The sequence below is a fragment of the Manacus candei genome, unplaced genomic scaffold (assembly GCF_025592945.1).
Source record: "Manacus candei isolate 608988 ecotype Guabito, Panama unplaced genomic scaffold, ASM2559294v1 h1tg000073l, whole genome shotgun sequence".
NCBI classification, from domain to species: Eukaryota; Metazoa; Chordata; class Aves; order Passeriformes; family Pipridae; genus Manacus; species Manacus candei.
Window position 1 is genome coordinate 2151302 of NW_026138121.1, and position 19461 is coordinate 2170762.

Genomic DNA, 19461 nt, shown 5'->3' on the forward strand with positions numbered 1-19461 from the left:
CAGGCTTTAAATCCAAAACGTGCCACTTCTTTCCATGATTCCACCAACCAGCACGATGGAACACTTTTTCTTCACTTCTTTACAGCTGTCCTGTAGTGGATGTGAAGATTTATCCCACTTTCCTATGGCATAAACTGTCCCCGGATGCCAAATACCAGATGGGAACAGCCACGGAAATCCTTCTCTCAAATCAGCAGAAGCAGATGATTGTTCACATATTCTTTATTATCAAAAAAAAAAAAAAAAAGAACGAAACCAATATTAAATTAAATAAATTACAAACATTTCTGAGCTGGTTATACATCATGCATGTACCAAGGAAGGCTTCAGAGCCATCACACATCAACATCACTGTTGTTTAAGAGCAATAAAGGGACACTGGAAGCTGAAAATTTCACCAGCATGAATTTGAGCTTCCCTAATTCTCTGCCCAGGCGCTTGGAAATTAAGCCTTTGGCCACATTGTGCCTCCAGCAGTGCTGATATTACATTTATTGCCAGAATTAACCCATGGCTGCAGAAATGAGGTTTCCTTCTGCCTGGGTCATCAGATTTCAGAGCAGTCGCTGCTGCTTTCTATCTGTCTCTCCTGACATCCCATCCCTTACACTTGTAGGAACTGCACAAAACACAATCTCTCTTTTCTGCACAGTCTGTTGCTCTGAGGCCTGTCGGACCTGAAATCAGCCTCCTGCAATGACTCCTGAAGGAAGAGCTGGAAATTGGAATTTTCCTCCTTTAGTGTGATGCCACCTCAGAGACACAGAAATATTGATTAGGATAGCTTCTTGTTCCACTGCACCAACCTCTTTGTTGCTCTTTTTTCAAAGGAACACTCAGACAGTAACAAAAGACCATGAGTAATCACCCTCAAAGGTCATTTAAGAGACTTAATCTCTTGATTTTACCTTGTAGAACAAGCTAGGCATGGTTCTGGAGAAATCACAGCTGTCTGACATTAAAATAAGGAATAACCATTAGCTAGTGGGTTTTTTCTCTTGGAAACTACCCTCCTTTGGTTTTATTATTCTCTCCTGCACCACATAATCAGGAACTGAGGTAGAGAAATGGTGACTTAGTTAATGAGATGTTGCATAAAACCAAGCTGGCAGGGTCCTGATGTTGTTTCCTTTAATGGCTGTCTAGCTAAGATGGTTCATGAAGCTCTCTTTTCCTTAAAAATGGGATATCTGGGAGCTGGAGGAAAATCCCACATTCTCTTCCCAGAAAGCCTTCAGCAATCTGCTGGTGAATCAGCTCATTAATGTCTAGGTACTCAAAAACTGTACATTAAAGCTTGCTCATATTTCTATTATCTTAGAGTAATAAAATAGAAATAACAGTTTAAAATATAATTTACTTTCATTATTTTAAGGCCCCTCTTTATTTTTTTTTGCATTCATTGGAAGAAAACAGACTGCCCAGATTTGCTTCCATTACTGTTCAGGTTTGTTTGGTGACTCCTGCATTTTATCCCCGTGCTGGAAATATTTTGTAGGGAGATTTGAAATGCAAACAAAAAATTGGTTTAGTTGCAATTGAAGACGTACAAGTATGTGTCTTTATCCTAATTTTTTATAACCTTATTTTCATAAAAGCCATCCTTGAGGTTGAAATGAGCTGAAGAAAGAAGGGTCCCTTTAACCCTTGGCTTGCACTTGGAATTTTCAGGTTTTGTATTGTCACCTTGTCATTACTGTCACAATCATCAGCACTGGGTAAGAAGGGAAGGCATCAGAAAAGGAAACTAAAATAGCAGTTGTTACAAGCATCACTCAGATGTAAAAGAATGTCTGTCAGGTTTTTAGAAATGATGAAGATCTCTGCAGTCTGTCTCTGGGTCAGTGAGGCAGGCGAGTTTGCCTGAGGTAGATAGTCCTGGCAGCATCAGTCTGAGGTGGATTTTAGTGAAATTCGTCAAATATAGTAGAGAATTAGTATGGAAATATCATATATTGAACAAGAGGTTTCTCTTGCTGCACAAGTGACAATTTGAGAGCTTGTCCCCAGAAGCCCTGCACAGCCCAAGATGTCACTCGGGCTGTTCCCTGGTTGCAGGCATAAAATACACTCAAATTTCAGTTTCAGTGCTCTGGATCAATGGCATCATGAAAAATGTGCAGGAAGGGCTTCCTTCCCTGGCCCTGAATTTCCTATTTGTGATCAAAACGAGAAACACCCTTCCCCAAAGCACTTATCCATGTTCTGGATTCAATCTCTTAGTTTCTCCAGTCAACAAGAAGATGGGAAGAGTCAGAACTCCCTTGGGATTAATGTTTTCGTGCCATTCACAGTCTAAGAGCCTTCTCTGAAGTATTGTTTGGTCAGTAAAAAGATCCTTAAAAAACTTAAGGTGGGGTTTGAACTGGACCCTGGGTCTTTTGGGCAGGTACCCAACCCACCAGGCAGGCAGGGCAATATGAATGTAACAAGGAATTCTTACTTCTGATTCAAAGCACATCCTATTAGTAAATAAAACCCACATAATTCAGAAATTAGCCCTTCTGAGGGAGAGTGTCAAGGTCTTTGGGGTGTCAGAAGTACAGCACTGGTTTGAGGCACTGGTTTTTGAGGCAGTGGTTTCTGGGCCACTGGGTCACAGAGAGAGGGGGAGCAGGGGGGTCGTGGAAGAGGGGCCACAGGGGAGGCAGAGGTGGTGCTACACAGGCAGGAAGGGAAATTGGGGGGGCTGCACTTCCAGACCCCCCGAAGGTCAGTGCACATCCTAGAACGACGTTCCCCGGCAAAGCTGCGCTTTGCAAGAGCCGCTTTCGCTCCAGAATCAAAAGCCCTGAAAGGCTTTTAATATTTGCTTGTATTTCGCTTCATCAGGAAGAGAGGGAAGAGGGGAAAAGAAAGGAGCAGGATGCCCAAATTATGTAATCCAACGTGGGCAGAAGGGTTGGATTGTGTGAGACAAAGGAGAGCTCTTGGCACAGGTGACTGATCGTCCCCTGGGTTAAGGCACCTGCCTTCAAATGAACTCCCTTCTCCTCTAATCCATGAGATGGCATTTCCTGAGTTCCTGCTTCCCTGGGTTGCTGTTGCCTGCTCCAGAGTCCACTGCTCTGAACACCACAAACAGAGCAGGAAGGAGGGAGGAATCTGTCAGTCCAAGAGGTGGGATGGCCTCTTGCTTTGCAAACCTGTTGTATCCTCAGGTCTTCACGAAAGGATTGGAGGGAGGAGTCTGTTCTGGAGGGTTTGCCCACGCTCTGATGCTCCCTGTGCTCACAGAGCTGTCTGGGTTTCTGAGTGGAACATACTTCCAAACATCTCCTAAAGGGCACAGAAGACATGCAGGGTTAGGGCTGGTGCCGTGGCACAGACCCACCCACCCAGCTCAGCATTGTTCAGTCCCACAGGGAAACACCACCAGAAACCCCAGCCCTTCCTATCCCTTCTCCACGAGGGAAAGCTGGTGGTGGGAGTTGCTCTGCCTCCAGCTGTGCATGGATAGCATAGCAAAGGTCAACACTGGAACAGATCTCCCCCCAAAACCCAAATGTGAGTGCAAGTCAATGTGTCATTAATAAAGTCTGTGCTGAAAAACTTGACCAATGATCCCTTTTTTTTGGGTGTGAGCTAAACCTGATTCTCCAAGTTGCCCCCAGTGTGTGGAGACCGCAGGGGTGACTGTGAACCTGAGCTGTGTGGCCCAGAATGGATTAAAGGATTCCCTGTGGGGTAACCTACCTGCTGCTCATCCCGGTGCCTGCCAGAGCTCCTCAGGACAGGGACTTAAAGTCATAGTTGCAATTAACTTTCCAAAGCATTGCAGTTACCTGCAGTTTGCCCAGCAATGGCTCAGGGGAGTTCCTGTCTAATCAATCCCAAACATGACTTCTGATTTCCACCTTACACCCGTGGCTGAGGTGAGCCCTGGCACTAGAACTCACCTCCTCCAGGTTCTTGAACTCTGCACTGCTTTCATCCACAGACTCGTCAGAGATGGACAGCTCTGTCTGGTTTGGCCTCTGTGCAGGGAAGAATCGAATCCACAAATTACCAGGGTCAAAAGGAATAAAAATAATGACTAACCCAGGCTCAAAACATCACACTTGCTCCGATGGAAATGCCCAGGAGAAGGGGCACAGGAGGAATCCTGCTCCCTTTGTTTATCTCCTGTGACTAAGCTGGCATTGACATATCACTGTGCCCAGATATGAGATACCTTAACTTGTTCTTGTGAGATAATTGGCTCCCACTGCCCTGATTCCAACTAAATTACCACACAATAAACCAACCCCTGTTTGGGGAAGGAGCCTGTCTGACACTGTGCTGTCAGAATGTGCCACCTTCCTGCCTTGGCCTTTTCTCCTCCCAGCCCAGGGAGAGTTCACGGATGCTGGGATCATTCCTGGATGGGTGAATCTGCTTTGCCTTCATTTTTGAGGGCCAAATTCTGCCTCTTTGTGCAGCTGCCTGTTCCACCCAGCACCAAACTGAGGCCACAGTGCTGGAACAGCTCTTCTGGCTCCTCCAGGACGGGACAACATTCATCTCTCAGCCAAGGGTTTGTTATAAGACATTTACACTTCTGAATTCCCAGGGAAATCCATTCAGTCAGTAGGTGCTTGGCCTGTACACAACAACTAGGAGATGAAATATTTTGTTGGATTTAGGCATTTGCCACTTGAGATAAACAGGAGGCTTTATCAGTTGCAGTAGCAATTTGTTATTCAGCCTGTGAACCTGATAAGAAGAGTCCTGTGAGCTGGGAAAGCCTGTGGAGCAAATTTACCTCTTCCAAGATGGGTGGGTGGACAACTTCTTTGATATTTGCCTGTGCAAACAAAACAGCATCGTGGATGGTCAGGAAGATGTGACTTCGGTCCAGGCCTCCTTCCTCAAAGACTCCACCTGTGCTGATGTCACTGTACACCTGGGCTGGAGAGAGGAAAAGGCACATGAATGAGGAGGAAAGCAAAGGAGGAAGCCTTTGAGGGTGTCTGTGGCTGGCAGTGGCCTCTGAGCTGAGGCAAGCCTGGGGTGCATGGGGAAGAAGCAGGTTTGCTGCAGAAATGAGTGTAGGGATCTATTTTGTTCTCCATTTTTGGAGATGTTCCAGCCATGTCACTTCCCAAACGAAAGGACTGATTTCATACATAGAGAACAGTGTTTCTCTTCCCTTTCTTCTGTTCTCTTCTCTCCTCTGTTCTGGTTTGTCCAACAAAAGGCTGACATCTCACATGGTTTGCATAAAGAACACAAAAAAGTTCTCCTGTCTGTCAGGAGCACAGAAATGGGGGAAGATCACGTGGAAATGTGCTCTTTGTGGATTCTTACCCTGCACATTTGCCAAGAACACTTTAATCCCAATCTTCTGGTAACTGGAACACAACTAGAAAGGATGAGAGGGGAGAGAAAGGATTAATAAGACTGCTGCTCCAGCTTTTCTTAATACATAAAGTCTTATATCAGGGCTTTACATGTTCTGGGGATGCTAAAGGAGAAAAGCACACAAACCTATTGAGGCAGGTAAACCCCTTTTATCAGAGATGCCCAAGGAAGTAGAAGGCCCTGCAGCTTGGCTTTGTTTGTAGTGCAGAACTAACCTTGCTCAGAGCTTTTGTGCCCATGAGGTCGACAAAACACACCCCGCTCATGTCCAGGATGATGGTGTGAAAGCTGATGTAGGGTGGTGCTGTCAGCACAGGGTCAACATCTGCCCTGGGCATGACACTGAAGGTGCTGCCCTGCAGGGTGGTGGTGCTGCCCAGGTCCCTGGAGCTCTGCACCTGCCCGGCACCGCTGGCAGGGGGACGGAAGGTGACGTAGGAGATGCTGGCGCCGTTGGCAGTCGTCTGGTTGTTGTTGGTGTCTGTTGGAGAGGTGCTTTCAAAGTCCTTCTGGAGCTCTTGCAGAGACAAGGTCTGCAGCAAAGCAGAAATGCAGAGTCAGGGCAGGGCACAACTGCCAGCACAGGCTGAGAGGTGACAGGTGAATGTGCCTGTGTCCACTGGCATGAGGTGTTTTAATCTGGGATGACTCCAACTTGGTCCTAGACTGAGTGTCCCTTGAGGCTGGAGTTCGTTAGATTAATTTGGCATGATTCATCTTCACCAGCTCCAAAACTGCTCAGCACTGCAAACCAAGTGGAGCTGGGGTGACTGGAAAATGGGCTGCGAAAGGGCACTTTGGAACTGAGATGCTGACACAGGTGCATCATCAGAGAAGGATGACAAGCCTGGTTTCTACCAAATTGTTCACCATGTTTCCATTCTAGCTATCTCTGTGGCTTTCCCGCTCCCAGGCATTCCCAGTCCTCCTGCATCTTAAGGTTTTGGCTGCTGGGAGGAGCGGAGATGTGGGCGGGAAGGAAAGGAGGTGAGAGGTGGTGAATGTGGCCAGGAAGAGAATGCAGAAAATCCTATGGCAAGGGGAGCTGTTTGATGGGGACTTGGGATCTTATTCATCAACAGGGGAACCTGACCTGAGTTACCTTGTTCTGCTTCAATAAGAATTTCGGGAGCTTCGTTGGTGGCTGTGCTGTCCCCTTCTCCTGCCGTTTCAGATACTTCTTCCTGGCCAAGTACACTTTCCCAGGATCCACCCCAGTCTGTTGGAAAGAAAGAGTTTTCTTTGAAAAAGCCTGTTCAGACCCATAGTCAGGGTCTTTCCTGGTATTTCCCAGTCTGTGGCACCAGCTGTACACCGGGGTGAGATGATCCTGATGGCAACCAAACATCTTCAGCAACTCGGGGTAGCTGCACATGCAGGGAGGAGAGACTTGCAGGAGCAGGATGCCCCTGTTTTGGCAGAGCTTGGGGGAGGATACCTTCCAGGGTTCAGGTATAACCTCTCAAATGAGCTCTACAAACAGTCCTGAAGCTCAGGGAGAAGAGGATGGAAGAGTAAAGGATGGATGTGACCATCTGTCACGATCATCCATGGCTTAATTATCTCCATGCAGCAATCCAGGAAAGAGCAAGGGCCATTTGAGATTGGCTGCAGGCAGAAATTTGTCAGGGCATCACTCACCTTGGCTATGACCTTCTCACGGAATATCTCTGAGTTGGCAAAATACAGAGGTGAGCAATAGGTCACAATTTTAATCCCATTAACCTCGTGTACCTGCAACAGAGACAAGAGCTCAGGCCAGGCCTGAGTACCAGTGGCAAACAAGGAACAGCACTTTCCCTGAGGATGCTTTATCTTCACCTTACCTTGTTGTAGGATTTGGGATTCTTGTAGATGTCAGTGGAAGTCACTTGGCCCAGGGCAGAGCCATTCCGGCTGCAGGAAAGAAGGGATCAGCATTAGAGTGAACGGTGCAGGGGAAAAAAAACTGCTTTGATTCACATTCCACACCAGGATTTGAAAATTTTGCTTTATGAAAATACATTTCATCCCTGCAGAGTCCACAGGGGAAAGAAAAAAAAAAAAAAAAAAAGACTCAGCAGTTTGAGATCCCAGGCTGGGAAATGTTAATAAAGGGGCTTTGATGGATTAAAAAGGGTGTGAAAACTTCCCACCGACCTCTGCACATGCACAGGGCTCGCTCCTTTGATGAGCAGGACTTTCTGCTGGGAGCTGTGCAGGGTGATTTTCATGCTGAAGTAAATACCCCGAGACTTCCCCTCGCCTTGGGATGTGCACGGGAGCGGGAATGCAGGCAGTAAATTAGCGCCTGCCATTCCTGTTTGCACATTCCGGGCAGGACACCTGCACTCCCCCGGGCTCCTGCCGCGCGTTCCTTCGAGACACGGGCCAGAGGTCGCTTATAAAACCCTGTATTCTGCCCCTGGGAGGTTTGGCTGTCTCCTGTCGCTGCGCTGGTACTCACAACTGGGTATGGAAAACCACGACCAGCACGGAGAATCCCACGCCCACCGCGACTCCGTAGGGAAGGCTCAGGAAGAAAGCGGAGAGGAAGCTCACCAGCCACACCAGCTGCAGGGAGAGAAGAGCGTGGCAGGTCATGTCACTCTGCCAGGGATGGATGGAAAACGGCCCTGTGCTGATATCCCAAACTCCCAAAACCACGTAGGACCGATAGACCAAGACTTGAATGCTCCAGAACCCGAATTCTCCGGTTTTTTTGCGTGTTTTCGTGCGGAACATCCTTGCTGGGAAGTTTGCCAGGAGCCCCAGTTTCTCAGGCATGAAAGCAGCCAGTGTGTTTCTTCACGACTGCATGAACACACTGCTCGTTCCATCCGAAAGAGTATCAGCCTGGCTAGCCCAGGAAAGGCTCCTGCAGATCACACCATCTGCTCTCAGCCCCAAGAAGCTCCTGCTGGCAGTCAGAGCATTTCAGAAGGAATCAGCATCTCCCCGAAAACCTCCTGAGCACCTGCTATAAATGGCCCGGCCACAGAGCAGGTCTGATGGCCAAGTATGACAGAGCACCCCAAAACCTGCTTCACCTCCAGCTCAGAGCTCTGACATCTGTCATTTTTATGTGTTAGCGCTTGAGCAGCTCCTTCCACATGAAATTAGTCCTGCCCCAGCTCATAAACTTGCCCTCTGAGAATCATTATGAGGTTATTTTAATCCCATCCTCAAGACTGATGAAACCTAACTTTGACCTTGGACAAGTCAGAGTAACTGATGACTTCAGCCTCCTCATTTATATGGATTGTGTATATAAATGGCAGGGAAGGGCTTCCCACCATCCAGGCTTCGTGCTGGGCTCTATCTGTGGAGTTAGTTGTCCTGAAACACAACCAGCTTTAAGGTGATGAACACCAGTGGCCTGACAACACCCAGAATCAGTGTTCCCCATTTTGGGACAGGACACTGAATCTAGTTCAAATTCCAAGGAGATTAAGGTCAGGGGAATCCCGTTCACTCCACTGGCATCTGCCTGGTCCCTGCTCTCCCTGCACCAATCTCCAGGCAGCACCAAGCACCTCCACTCAGTCCACCATCCCCTCAGGGGTCTGCTCAGGCTTTGGTCTGGGGTCTCTAAGCCCATGGGGTCGGTCTGTGCTCCCCTGTGTGAGCTCTGGTAAAGGGGAGTAACTTCACTGCCCTCACATGAACTGCCAGAGCCGACAGACCTTCCATCCCACCCACCAGCATCAGCAGAACCCGCTCAGAGATGTGCTCAAATTGCCAACCCATCCCTCCTCCAGCACCTGTTTGAACAGTATTTTTGGGAAAGCTCTTAAAGACTCAGGTCAGCCCCTCTGGACTCCTGATTCCTCCGATAAGGGGGTTTGTTGGGACCTGACAGGATATTGGCTCAGTGTCCACACACAGCACTCAGCCGTGGGAGTCCTGTTCAAACACTGTCTTTTTATGTCAGACATTTCCAAATTCCGTTCTCACTCCCCCGCACCCCCTGCCTGGGTTTATACATCAACCAGTGCCTGGAGTCCTTATCACTGTGAAGGGCTCTCCTCACCCTGGAGGGCTATTGTGTGAGTTTTTAAGTCATGACTCCCAGATATTGAGCAGGGCCGGTTTGGCTAGTTCTGGGCAAACAGGCTCCCGCAGTTGATTGGCATTTAAACACAGCAGGTAATAGTTCAGGCCTCTCTGATATGTGCTCTGAGCACCGGGGTGCTCAGCTGGCCAGGACAGGCTCCGGGACCTCATTGGTGAGGGGTTGGAAGTACCATCACACTGAGAGAGCAAAACCCACCTCCTGCAAGGGATTCACACCCCTAAATGCCCCCCAGAACCTGCTGGTCCTGCCCAGGCCCCACACAGCCCTGGGCTGGGCTGCCAGGCGAGGCAGGTGATGCCTCCCACCACCCCAGGCACTCACGCAGTCCAGCTTGCTCTTCTTCCACAGGTAGAAGGGATCAGCCAACTGCTTGAGGGAGTTTTTCAGGTTCACTGCAATGAGGGCTCCCAGGACAGACTGCGGAGGAGAGGAGATGGTGTCAGCCAGGATGTGGATGTGCCATGTTTGGCAGCAGATGCTTTCTGCAGCATCTGCCTTCCTTGGTCCAGATCCCACAAGGAAACAGGGAAGGGTGATGCTCACAAAGATCTTGCCTGAATCTAAGCAGAGTATTTTAGACTATTCTCTGACTGTAATTTAGACTGTTGTTTAGACTTCTGTTTGCCCAGAGAAGCTGTGGCTGCCCCATCCCTGGAAGTGCCCAAGGCCAGGTTGGACAGGGCTTGGAGCAACCTGGGCTAGTGGAAGGTGTCCCTGCCCATGGCAGGGGGTGGAATGAGATGAGCTTTAAGGTCCCTTCCAACCCCATCCATTCTATGATTCTGTGATTCTTGCTTCCAGAGGCTCAGTGCAGAGGGGTCTCCAGGCCAGGAACAAACCCCCTCCCATGCAGCAGTTTGCATGAGGGTTTTTTTGGAGCCAGCCTGAGCCTTCTCTTGGGTGTGTGGAGCCTGTGTCGCAACGGCCGCTTGCACAGATGTTTGTGTTACCTTTGGAAGAGGTTTCAGGTAGATTCCCAGAGACAACATGGTCACCATAACCACCAAGGCCACAAAGAAACTTGCCACCTTCAGAGAGGAGAGAAATCACTTCAGCAAACAGCAGTGTCTCCCCAAACTCCCCAGGGGTCTTTCTCCTCCTGCTGCTGCAGCCAAGGGCACAACTGGTCACTGCAGTATTTTATGTGAGCAGATGATTGCCTCTGAAAATAGGCAGGATTTTGAAGATCTCACAGATAACCACAAACTTCCCTCGCTGGTAGCTCTGAGAGCCAGACTGGGAATGCAGATTGACAGCTCTACGTCTGTGACCAATCCAAAGAACCACCCAGGGAACAAAATGGGGTTGGAGAGGGAGGAAATTCTCCTTTAGCAACAACAACGTGGAGCACTCGAATGTGAAGCTTCTCCAGACCTGCAGAGCCACGTCAGGCTGGCACAGCACGTGGCAGCTCAAGGGTTTGTGCTCAAGGAGGGTCATGTAGGGAAGAGAGGAGGAGGAGGAGGAGGAGGTACTAACTTGGGATTTTGCTCCTGCCCCATCCACGGCGAGGGTGACTGAGAGAGCACAGCAGATCACGTGGATTTTGAAGAAGGATCCAAAGAAGTTGCTGCAGCCCAGGGCCAGCATTTCCTGTGGAGATGTGGAATATGGTCATCACAAAGAACAGCAGCCCGTCCTGCCAACATGTGTGAGCAGCCAGGAGAGCAGGTGCCTGGGTCTGGGGTCTGTGTGGCCATAGAAGGGCCTTGTTTTCCCTGCAGTGTATCCCAGACCCTTTCCTTTCAGTAAGATGGGTTCTGGTATAGCAGGGAAACCTGGAAGCACAATTCCACATAAACACGTTGTCATCTGTTGACACACTAAGGGCAGGGCTCCATGTGGTATGTGTGGCTGTTATTGAAAGCTGCCACTGTGCCAGTGATGACAAAAGAGGATTATTTAATGTCCTGCCTCCCACAGTATCTGGGTGACACACCAGGAATCCAGGTCTGAGAAATACATGTGCCTGTTGTGCTCCAACAACCTGCCAAAAAGGCCGTCTGTGCCAGCAGAGCCCCCGGGTCTGGAGGGAGAGCAAGGCAGCAGAGCCCAGCTTAAGGCTCCCCTCCCTCTTCCAGGCTCTCTGCAGCTCAGTGGGGATGTGTCTGCCGTGTCCTTTTGCCCCCACGTGGCACTGTGCCACCCGGGCCTGCCAGCGAGGGGGAGCAGCTCGTCCGGTTGAGCGCGGCAGGTCCGAGCGCTTCTCCCGTTCACGCCTGAGGTTTTCCCTTCACGCCTGAGAGCGAGAGGAGCAGTCCCTGCCCGCGCCTCCCAACCCGAGCGTTACCTGGTTGGGGTCCACGTCGTAGCCGTGCTTGGCTGCCAGAGTCCTCCCCATGGCCAGGTTGATCACGTAGCCCACGATGGCGAGCGAGAAGGCCGTGCCCACCATGTCCTTCCACTTGCTCACCAGGGGCAGGGTGGGCTCTGGGAACCTGCACCCAGAGCAGAGTTGTGACGTGAGTGTCTGTGGGTGAGGAGCTGGTGTGCTCAGGAGTGACATAACCCATGTCTGCGCCGTGCACAGCTCGAGTGGGTGGTGGGGGTTGTGTCACAGTGCTGCCTGACAGTCCTGGAAGGGGACTGTCACACAGCAGGGAAGAGTGAGGTGTTTTCCAGGTTGCAGGAGGAGGAGGAGGAAGGAAAACTGTCTGGAAGGTGAGTCAGAGCTGCACAGGCTCTTACCCCATACTGATCTTCCCGACGATTGGCATGCCATACTTCTCGGGCATGTTAAAGCTGCCAGAGATTGCAGTTGCAACTATTACCTGAAAGGCAATAAAGAGAATAAAGAGCAGTGAGTGAGCAGGGAGAGCTGAGCTGGCTCAGAGCACTAATCTTTCTGTGCTCCCGGGGGCTGGCAGAATAAAATCACCACCAAATTTGGGCGAGGAGAGGAGAGAACAGTCCCAGCAGGAGTTATGTTCCCCATCCCCAGGATGCAGGTACAGCCTAACAGGGATGAGCTGGGAGTCAGAGGTGTCCTGCATGAGGATGGCCCAATTTCTGACCCCAAGCCACGTCATATTCACTGTGTAGACACTCTACATGATGGGTCTGCTGTGACCAGCAGGGCTGGGAGGGGCGGGGAGGGTCTGAGGGACAGCCCGGGTGTCACTTACAATGATGATCTCCATGGGGATGGGCATCCGGATCTTCTTCATGTACTTGAGGTTGAGCTCCTTGACAATGATCAGGAGCACAGCACTGACCAAGGCATAGACCAGGGAGGCCAGGTTGGTTTTGGGCAGACCTTTACAAATGTCAATGAATGTCTAAAGGGGAGAGAAGAGGAGAAGGTGTCACTGGGAACCAGAGACTCTGGGCAACACGGGCAGCACAGCGGAGAGAACTTGTCACCATAATCACTGCAAACACCCTGAGATGGGAGGGGAGATGAGATGGGATGAGAAAAGTGCTAGAAACTTCTCTGAGGGATCAGCCACCAGCCCTGGGCCTGTGCTGGTGGTTAAATGCAGTTCTGCCTGCATCAGTGGAGGATGCATCCATGGAAGATACAGGAAATCCAGGGAATGGGCAAACCTGCTCATAGGGGAAGTTTCTTTTGCTAATGATTGTAAATGTAAAGCACTGTAAATGTAAACAGGGTTCACGTTCTCCCCAAATCCCAGCCCCATTTAATGATTTCTTACTGGAAACTCACAGACAGGGGCTCAGCTAATGCCCTGCAGGGCAGCAGCAGGGTGTGCAGGGCAGGGCTGGTGGATGGATTCCCCTTCCCTCCGCCCTTCCCTTCTCTCCAAGCCCCCCCCTTTCCCTCAGGGGGGTCTCAGTGATGCCTGAGGGGTGGTGGAAGGTGTCTGCCCAGAGCACCCACTTACGTAGACGATAGCTAAGGGCCCGGTGTAAGACGGGACTGTCAAGCCGAAGACGTACTTGAGCACGGAGATGAGGATCTGCAGCCCCGCCGCCGTCATGAAGCCCCTGATGAAGGACTCGGAGAGGTAGATGGCAACAAAGCCAAACTGCACAAATCCCAGGCACAGCTAGAGGGTGGGACAGACGAGGTGCCATCAGAACCGTGACAGCCCCAAGTGTCCCTTTGGCACCGGTGTGGACAGAGGAGGAGGAGGATGGAGCATCTCCCACGGGTGTTTCCTTGCAGGTTATTGCATGGACAGATCCCCCCCTCTGGAGGGGGACAGATGCCCCCCGCCCCAGCTGCCCCACAGGGTTTTGGAGGGGATGATCCCCCCCTGGGGTGGCACAGGGACAGCAGCTCCAGGACAGTGACCCCTTGGCAGGCAGAGCTCCTGTATCCAGGACAGGGCTGGGCCACCTCTGGCTGCAGGGACAGCAGGGACTCTTAGGAACAGCCTCTTCCCAAAGCTTGGCACAATGTCTGGGGGATTTTGGTGGGACCCAGCTGGACAGAACGGCTGCAGAGGTGCAGAGGTGTCAGACAGGCTGCTCCCTCCCACACAGCCACGGGCTGGGCTGTCCTGGAGCAGGGATGGGGAGGGGAGAGCTGCAGGGTGCCACCACTGGCTGCCATCCTGCCCTCACTATGTGGAGAATTCCACACCGAGACCAAAGTAGGGATGGGATCCCCCAAACCCCTATTTTGAGGCATCCCACTGAGAAGTGGGGCCTTTTCCAGCACCTGCTGCCACCGTCCCTGCTCCAGGGAGAGCTTGGCTGACTCCCCGTGGGTCAGAGGACGCAGCAGGGGTGGTGCAGCAAGTCCTTACCTGTATGATGGCTGTCAGGCAGGCCAAGGTGGCAGAGATCTCCAGCCTGGCCGCCTCCAGGGCCGTGGTGTTCACACTGGTCTCATTGGTGGTGTGGTTGAAGTACTGGAAGTCCGACTCTGGAGCCAACTCATTGCAGATGTTGCCAACAATAATGCTGATGACAGCAAAGGTACCTGCAGCACAAGACAGTGAGGTCAGGAGCTCTCTCTAGGGAGCATCCTGTCCTGGAAGGCGCTGGGGCAGGTTGGGCTCTGCAGGCTGAGTCACCCAGCCCGTCACCAGCCCCACAGAGGGATGTGGCCACGGTTCAGTGGGGTCAGATCCTGCTGTGCAGCCAGAATCAGGGATCCCATAAGCCCCTGACAGACCAAACAGCCCCATTCTGGGACACACTGAGTATTCCCAGCCAGTATTTAACTGTTCTGTGCAGACAATCGCTCTGCAGACTCTTACCTGGGACCATCTGATGGATTCCCCCAAGGAAGAAATATGGTACCAAGGGGAAGAAGGAGGAGTAGAGCCCATTGACAGGAGGCAGATTGGCCAGGAGAGCAAAGGCCATCCCTGGAAAACACAAGGGAAATGGGCACTGCAAAGAAATATAGGACCAACCAGGTTGGAGGTAGAGTTTGGGTTTATACATGTCAGCAGGAGAGGCAGGAAACCCCCCCAAACTGGGCACCAGCATCGTCTGCAGACCTTCAACTGGCAAACTGGTACTCCCTTTTGGAGACCCAGACAGTCATCACATCTCACCTTGTGGCACTTGAATCGTCCCAGCACTGAGCCCACCGAGGACATCAGGCAAAATATAGTCCTTAATTTTATACTTGGGAAGCCACACGAGTATTGGGAACAGGCGAAAGAGGGTGAGTTTGAATCTGGAAGCCGAACACCTAAAGGAGATATAAAAAATAAAAGCAAATAAGCAAAGAAGGGAGGAAGCAAGGGAGCTGGGAAGTGAGCAAGGAAGGATCTTCCCAGGACTGTCTCAACCTTTCTCCCTCACCAAATTCTGAGCCCAGAGTTTGGGGCACTTCCCTTCCCTACAAGGCCAAGATTATTATGGGGACCTTCCTCATATAGTGAGAGGTGCCCAATGCTGCCACAGCTGGAACCTGCAAAGAATGAAGGATTTAGCTCCCTGATATCCTGCTCCCCTTCAGACAGGGGATAGGTGAGCTGTGGGGAGAAAACACAGCTCAGAGATTCATGGGACAGTTGCACAGAGTCAAAGATGAACTTTTTCAGGTGCTTGGTCACAAAAAACCCTCCAAGCGTGTCTGAAAAAAGAAGATTGTTTCTGGATTGACACATGCAACATCTCACATTTCTTTTTGCTAATGTACATGTTTATTCTCTCCTGTATTACTGCCTTCCTTTTTTCCAAGGAAGGAAGATAGATTTCCAGGAAATGTATCAGCAGGGTTATTCATCTTTATTTGCATGATTATAAACCTTTCTTTAAGTTGGTATTGGTTTTGATCAGGAAGCTGATAAAAGGAAAATACAGATGAAAAGCTTAAAAAAATAATCCACATGCCAATACCCACACCACCAATTGTACTCTTTTCACTATTCAAAAAAACACCTCGGGAAACAGAACCCCAAATCCCAAATGCACTTAGTGCAAACTCTTCTGCTGGTTTGCCTTCCAACCCAACAGTGAAAAGAGCCACCAGTTTCACTTGCTTCAGTACAATTTGCATTTCTCCCATGCCCTTTCATCCATCAAAACCCTGAAGACCACGGAGAAGGCTTCCCAGGAGAAAAATGGGAACTACATCCCCAGGTCTGAGTTATACCCCAACTCCAGACTAAGTCTACGTTTCCCCCAGCTGTAGCATTCTGTGTTACCTGAAAAGGCTTCTCAGCTTTTCCCCAATGGGGTAAGTTCTGGCTTTCTTCTCAAACTCCTCGTCGAAGAGGCTGACGGAGTACGCGGGGCGGTCCACGACATAGCGAGGCCTGGCCTGGCTCATCTCTGGGTCATTCAAGTTTTTCCCAGAAAAAAAAAAAAAAAAAGGAGACAAAAAGCAAAGCCAAGAATGTGAGTGGAGCTGGCCCCACCTGCAGTATAACAGACCGGACACCTCCAGCGTCTGGGAGCCCTCCCCGAACTCCTCCACCCTAAATAGTTTCCCCGTGGCGCAGAGGCAGGTCCTGGGAGTGGCTTCTCCCAGCTCCAGGGGCTGCTGCTCCTGCACAGGGAGCTTTACCAGCTCCTGGGAGGTGATGCTGATGAGTGATGCCGTGCAAAGGGGACAGAGCCATCCTGGGTTGCCTGGCACGGAGGGTTTTAGCAGCTCTTTGGAAGTCGATGTTAACGAGTGATGCCGTGCAAAAGGGATCCAGCCGGTCCTGGATTGCCTGGCAGGCGAGCAGGGATGTTAATCTTGGCTCTGCCAGCATCTGCCTTTTTGCCTGGGGCGAGTCACTTGACCTTTCTCATGCCTCAGTTTCACCATCAGTGGGGCTGCCAAGACTTTGCAAGGCTGGGCAGCCCTGGCACGGTTTGCAGTGGGAGATACTGGCACCACGATCAAAGGCTGTTTCCATCCGAGGTGTTCCTGCCACACTGCCCAGTCCCATTGGCATTCCACAGCCTTCCCAATCCTCTCCCGCCGTGAGAGGCTGTGGATGAGTCCTTGGTTTGCTCTAGGAAGTGATGTGCAGAGAGATAACTGTTGCTACTTCATTTCAGTGATGAAGATGCCAAAACATCTGGGCAGACTAGTCCTGCCCTGTATCTGGGTCTCACCAGAGAGATGATGAACTCAAGAGAACCCTTATTTTACTATTACCAGCCATGCCTGGGAAGAGGGGAGAATCATCCCAAACTGGCCAGGCTGGGAGGGGAGGGAGGAAGTGGTCAGATATAAAACAAGGATCTTGGTAATTATTTGTGGTTTGGCCTGTATCTAAGTGGGTCATTGCCCAACACAGGAGGAGAAGAGGGGGTGGAAAAAGCTGATGATTCAGGCAGGAGAATGTATCAAGAAACAACATCCAGGTTGCTGAGAGCTTAAGGAGTGATCTGAATGTCCCAGAACCTCTTCCCCCTTGCACTGCTGATCTCAGTGCTCACCTTGACACCGAGTTCCACGGAACCTGAATGAGCAAAGTGGGACTGATGCCAGTCCTTGCTGATGAGCAGGTGCCTCAGAGCTGGGAGACATGAGCACTGTGTAGCAGAGTGGCCCAGCAGAGCCGGGCAGGGAGGAAAGTATGATGCAGGCAGCCGAAACTTTGGGGAGGATTTAGGTCAACAGAATCATTATGCAAATGAGAGCTAATGGCTTTTAGAAAAAGGGAGGTCATCAACCCCACTCCTTTAGACATCACAGGGGCAATCAAGTGCACTTTGCTGTAAAACAGCTCCAGCAATGGGGTGTTTCTGATTCCAGGCTCTGATCTGCACCCGCGGGACTCAGGAGGGATCCCAGCCCATGGCTCTGGAGGGACAGCTCCGGGAAAGAGGAGGCACATCCCCCTTCCTGCAGCACCAGGTGCCCGATCCAGTGCCCTCTGCAGGCATGCTCACACTGGCATCCCTGCTGCTCCTTTTCACCTGGGGATACCTTTCTAAGGGCTGTGACAAGCTTTACCTTTGGAGGATTGGTGCAGGCCGAGACTAAGCAGTGTCCTAGGCTCTTCCCAGCCCCTACACTCATGCCAAAAGCCTCTCTGATGAGCAGTCATTCAGCTTTCCCACATCTGTCTGCATGTCTTGTCCCTGCCTCCCGATCCCATGGCTGAGCAGGTTCCCAGCCTGCCTCCCAGCCCCACAGCTCTGCTCTGAATTTCCAGTTCTCCCTTGTGAATATTTTGTAGCCCAGGTCCAGACTCAGCAACAGCTCCTCAGGGGTGATAAACCCACCTGAGGTTCTGGTGCAGGAAGCCTCCCTGAGCTGTATTTCCCAGCTCCATCCCTTGCTGAACAATGTGTCTGCCATCAGACAGACCCAACCAGCCAATTAGATCCCAGCCCTTTAATGAATTTCCCCCGCTGAGAGAAAGTGCTGGCAATCAGGGAAAATAATAAACAAGGCAAGTATAGAGGGAAAAATATCCCCATGATTAAATTCCATCTTAAACAAACAGGCTAATGATGTCAGCGTCTCGGACAGAGTCAAGTTCTTGACTTGGCTTATCACTGGCCTTGCCCTAGATCAAACAGCAGGTTAAACCTCTGAGATTTTGGAATTAAAGAGAATGAGCTGTGTGACTGCTCCTTGAACAAAAGGCAAAGCCAGCTGTCCTGGTGTCCATGGGATGAGACCCCAACAAGCTGCAGAGCTTGGTTTAAATCCTGCAGCTGGGGCTGGACCCCGGAGCAGTGCAGTGACTATGGAGGGGAAAGCAGAGTGCCAGTCACTTGCTGCATTTCAGGGACCAGGTTTTTCGAGATTTCTGTTCCACTGTGGGCATCTAAATAAAGGGCAAGGTCAGGGGGAAGAGCTCCAAGTGGGGGGCCCGTGTCACAAGCTTTTCAGGAAGCCCATTCCTGCAGTTTGTTGGCTGGAGTGGGTGATGCTCAGAAATGTGAAGTCTGACCTCACTAAGTCCACTGAGACCTTGTGACAGGCTGAGTACACAAGTGTGATGTGATACTTGGAGCAAACAACAAATGAAACCAGAACTGCTTCACTCTGACAATATGATGTGGGTGAATAATATTGTCCCAGCAGGTCATGAGCCAAGTGTCCCATAAGTCCATCCCTGGCCAACCCAAGCCGTGCCAGTCCCAAACCAGCCACAGACCTTTTTTTCCCAGAGTTCATCTTGCAAACACACTTAGTAAGCTCTTATCTCCTGTCCCTGTGCTGGTGATAGCTGTGTTTGGGAAGAGGAAAGTCACATTGAGGTTCCTGGCTGGTGTTGATAGGAGGCACTGGCACAAAGCCACTTTTCTATCCTGATGTAGGCACAGAACAGGGACTCCAGTCCAAGGAGTGAGTCAAGATTTGGTGGGAAAGCCACCTAATCACTGCCTTATGTGTGATATAAGGGTCCAAACTGACCCCAGTGCAAGAGATGGGATTCAGGGAATGCCTCTGCTACATTTTAGGGAGAAAAAAAAAAATCAGAGCTCTGTAAGTAATGTTTCCTCCTTTGTCTGTCCCCTCTCCATCCCCCTTCTTGCACAAGTCTCTGTGCTGACTGCTGGGGTTCAGAGGTCTGGTCTCTTCCAAATCCTGGGTGAATCTTCATCCAAAACACCTCCCTCCCAGCTCCATTGCCCAAGAAAGGGTCATAAAAGCAACTCTCCCCTAGCCCAGGAGACAAGGTGTGCAGGGAGAAGGCAAGCACAGGTGCAAGGGTTTGGTTGCAACACCAGGA

General features: G+C 50.7%; 1 protein-coding gene across 2 annotated transcripts; it reads right to left on the bottom strand.

Annotated features, from left to right (window-relative positions):
• Positions 1-1775: 1775 nt before the first annotated feature.
• SLC26A9 (solute carrier family 26 member 9) lies at positions 1776-16100 on the bottom strand. 2 transcript variants are annotated; one of them, XM_051808551.1, is made up of 21 exons: positions 15976-16100; positions 14875-15014; positions 14572-14682; positions 14116-14291; positions 13246-13410; positions 12526-12678; positions 12089-12171; positions 11691-11838; positions 10880-10993; positions 10351-10428; positions 9722-9817; positions 7790-7896; positions 7170-7239; positions 6985-7077; positions 6446-6562; positions 5559-5876; positions 5290-5344; positions 4772-4890; positions 4244-4266; positions 3900-3975; positions 1776-3279 (listed from the first exon to the last, which is right to left on the bottom strand). In XM_051808551.1, the coding sequence occupies exons 1-21, from the start codon at positions 16098-16100 to the stop codon at positions 3232-3234; spliced, it is 2415 nt and encodes an 804-aa protein (XP_051664511.1). In that variant the 3' UTR covers positions 1776-3231. The 2 variants fall into 2 exon arrangements, with proteins under 2 accessions (XP_051664511.1, XP_051664510.1); XM_051808550.1 differs by lacking the exon at positions 4244-4266 and having other exon boundaries at positions 3900-3977; positions 4745-4890.
• Between the last annotated feature and the right edge of the window lie 3361 nt (positions 16101-19461).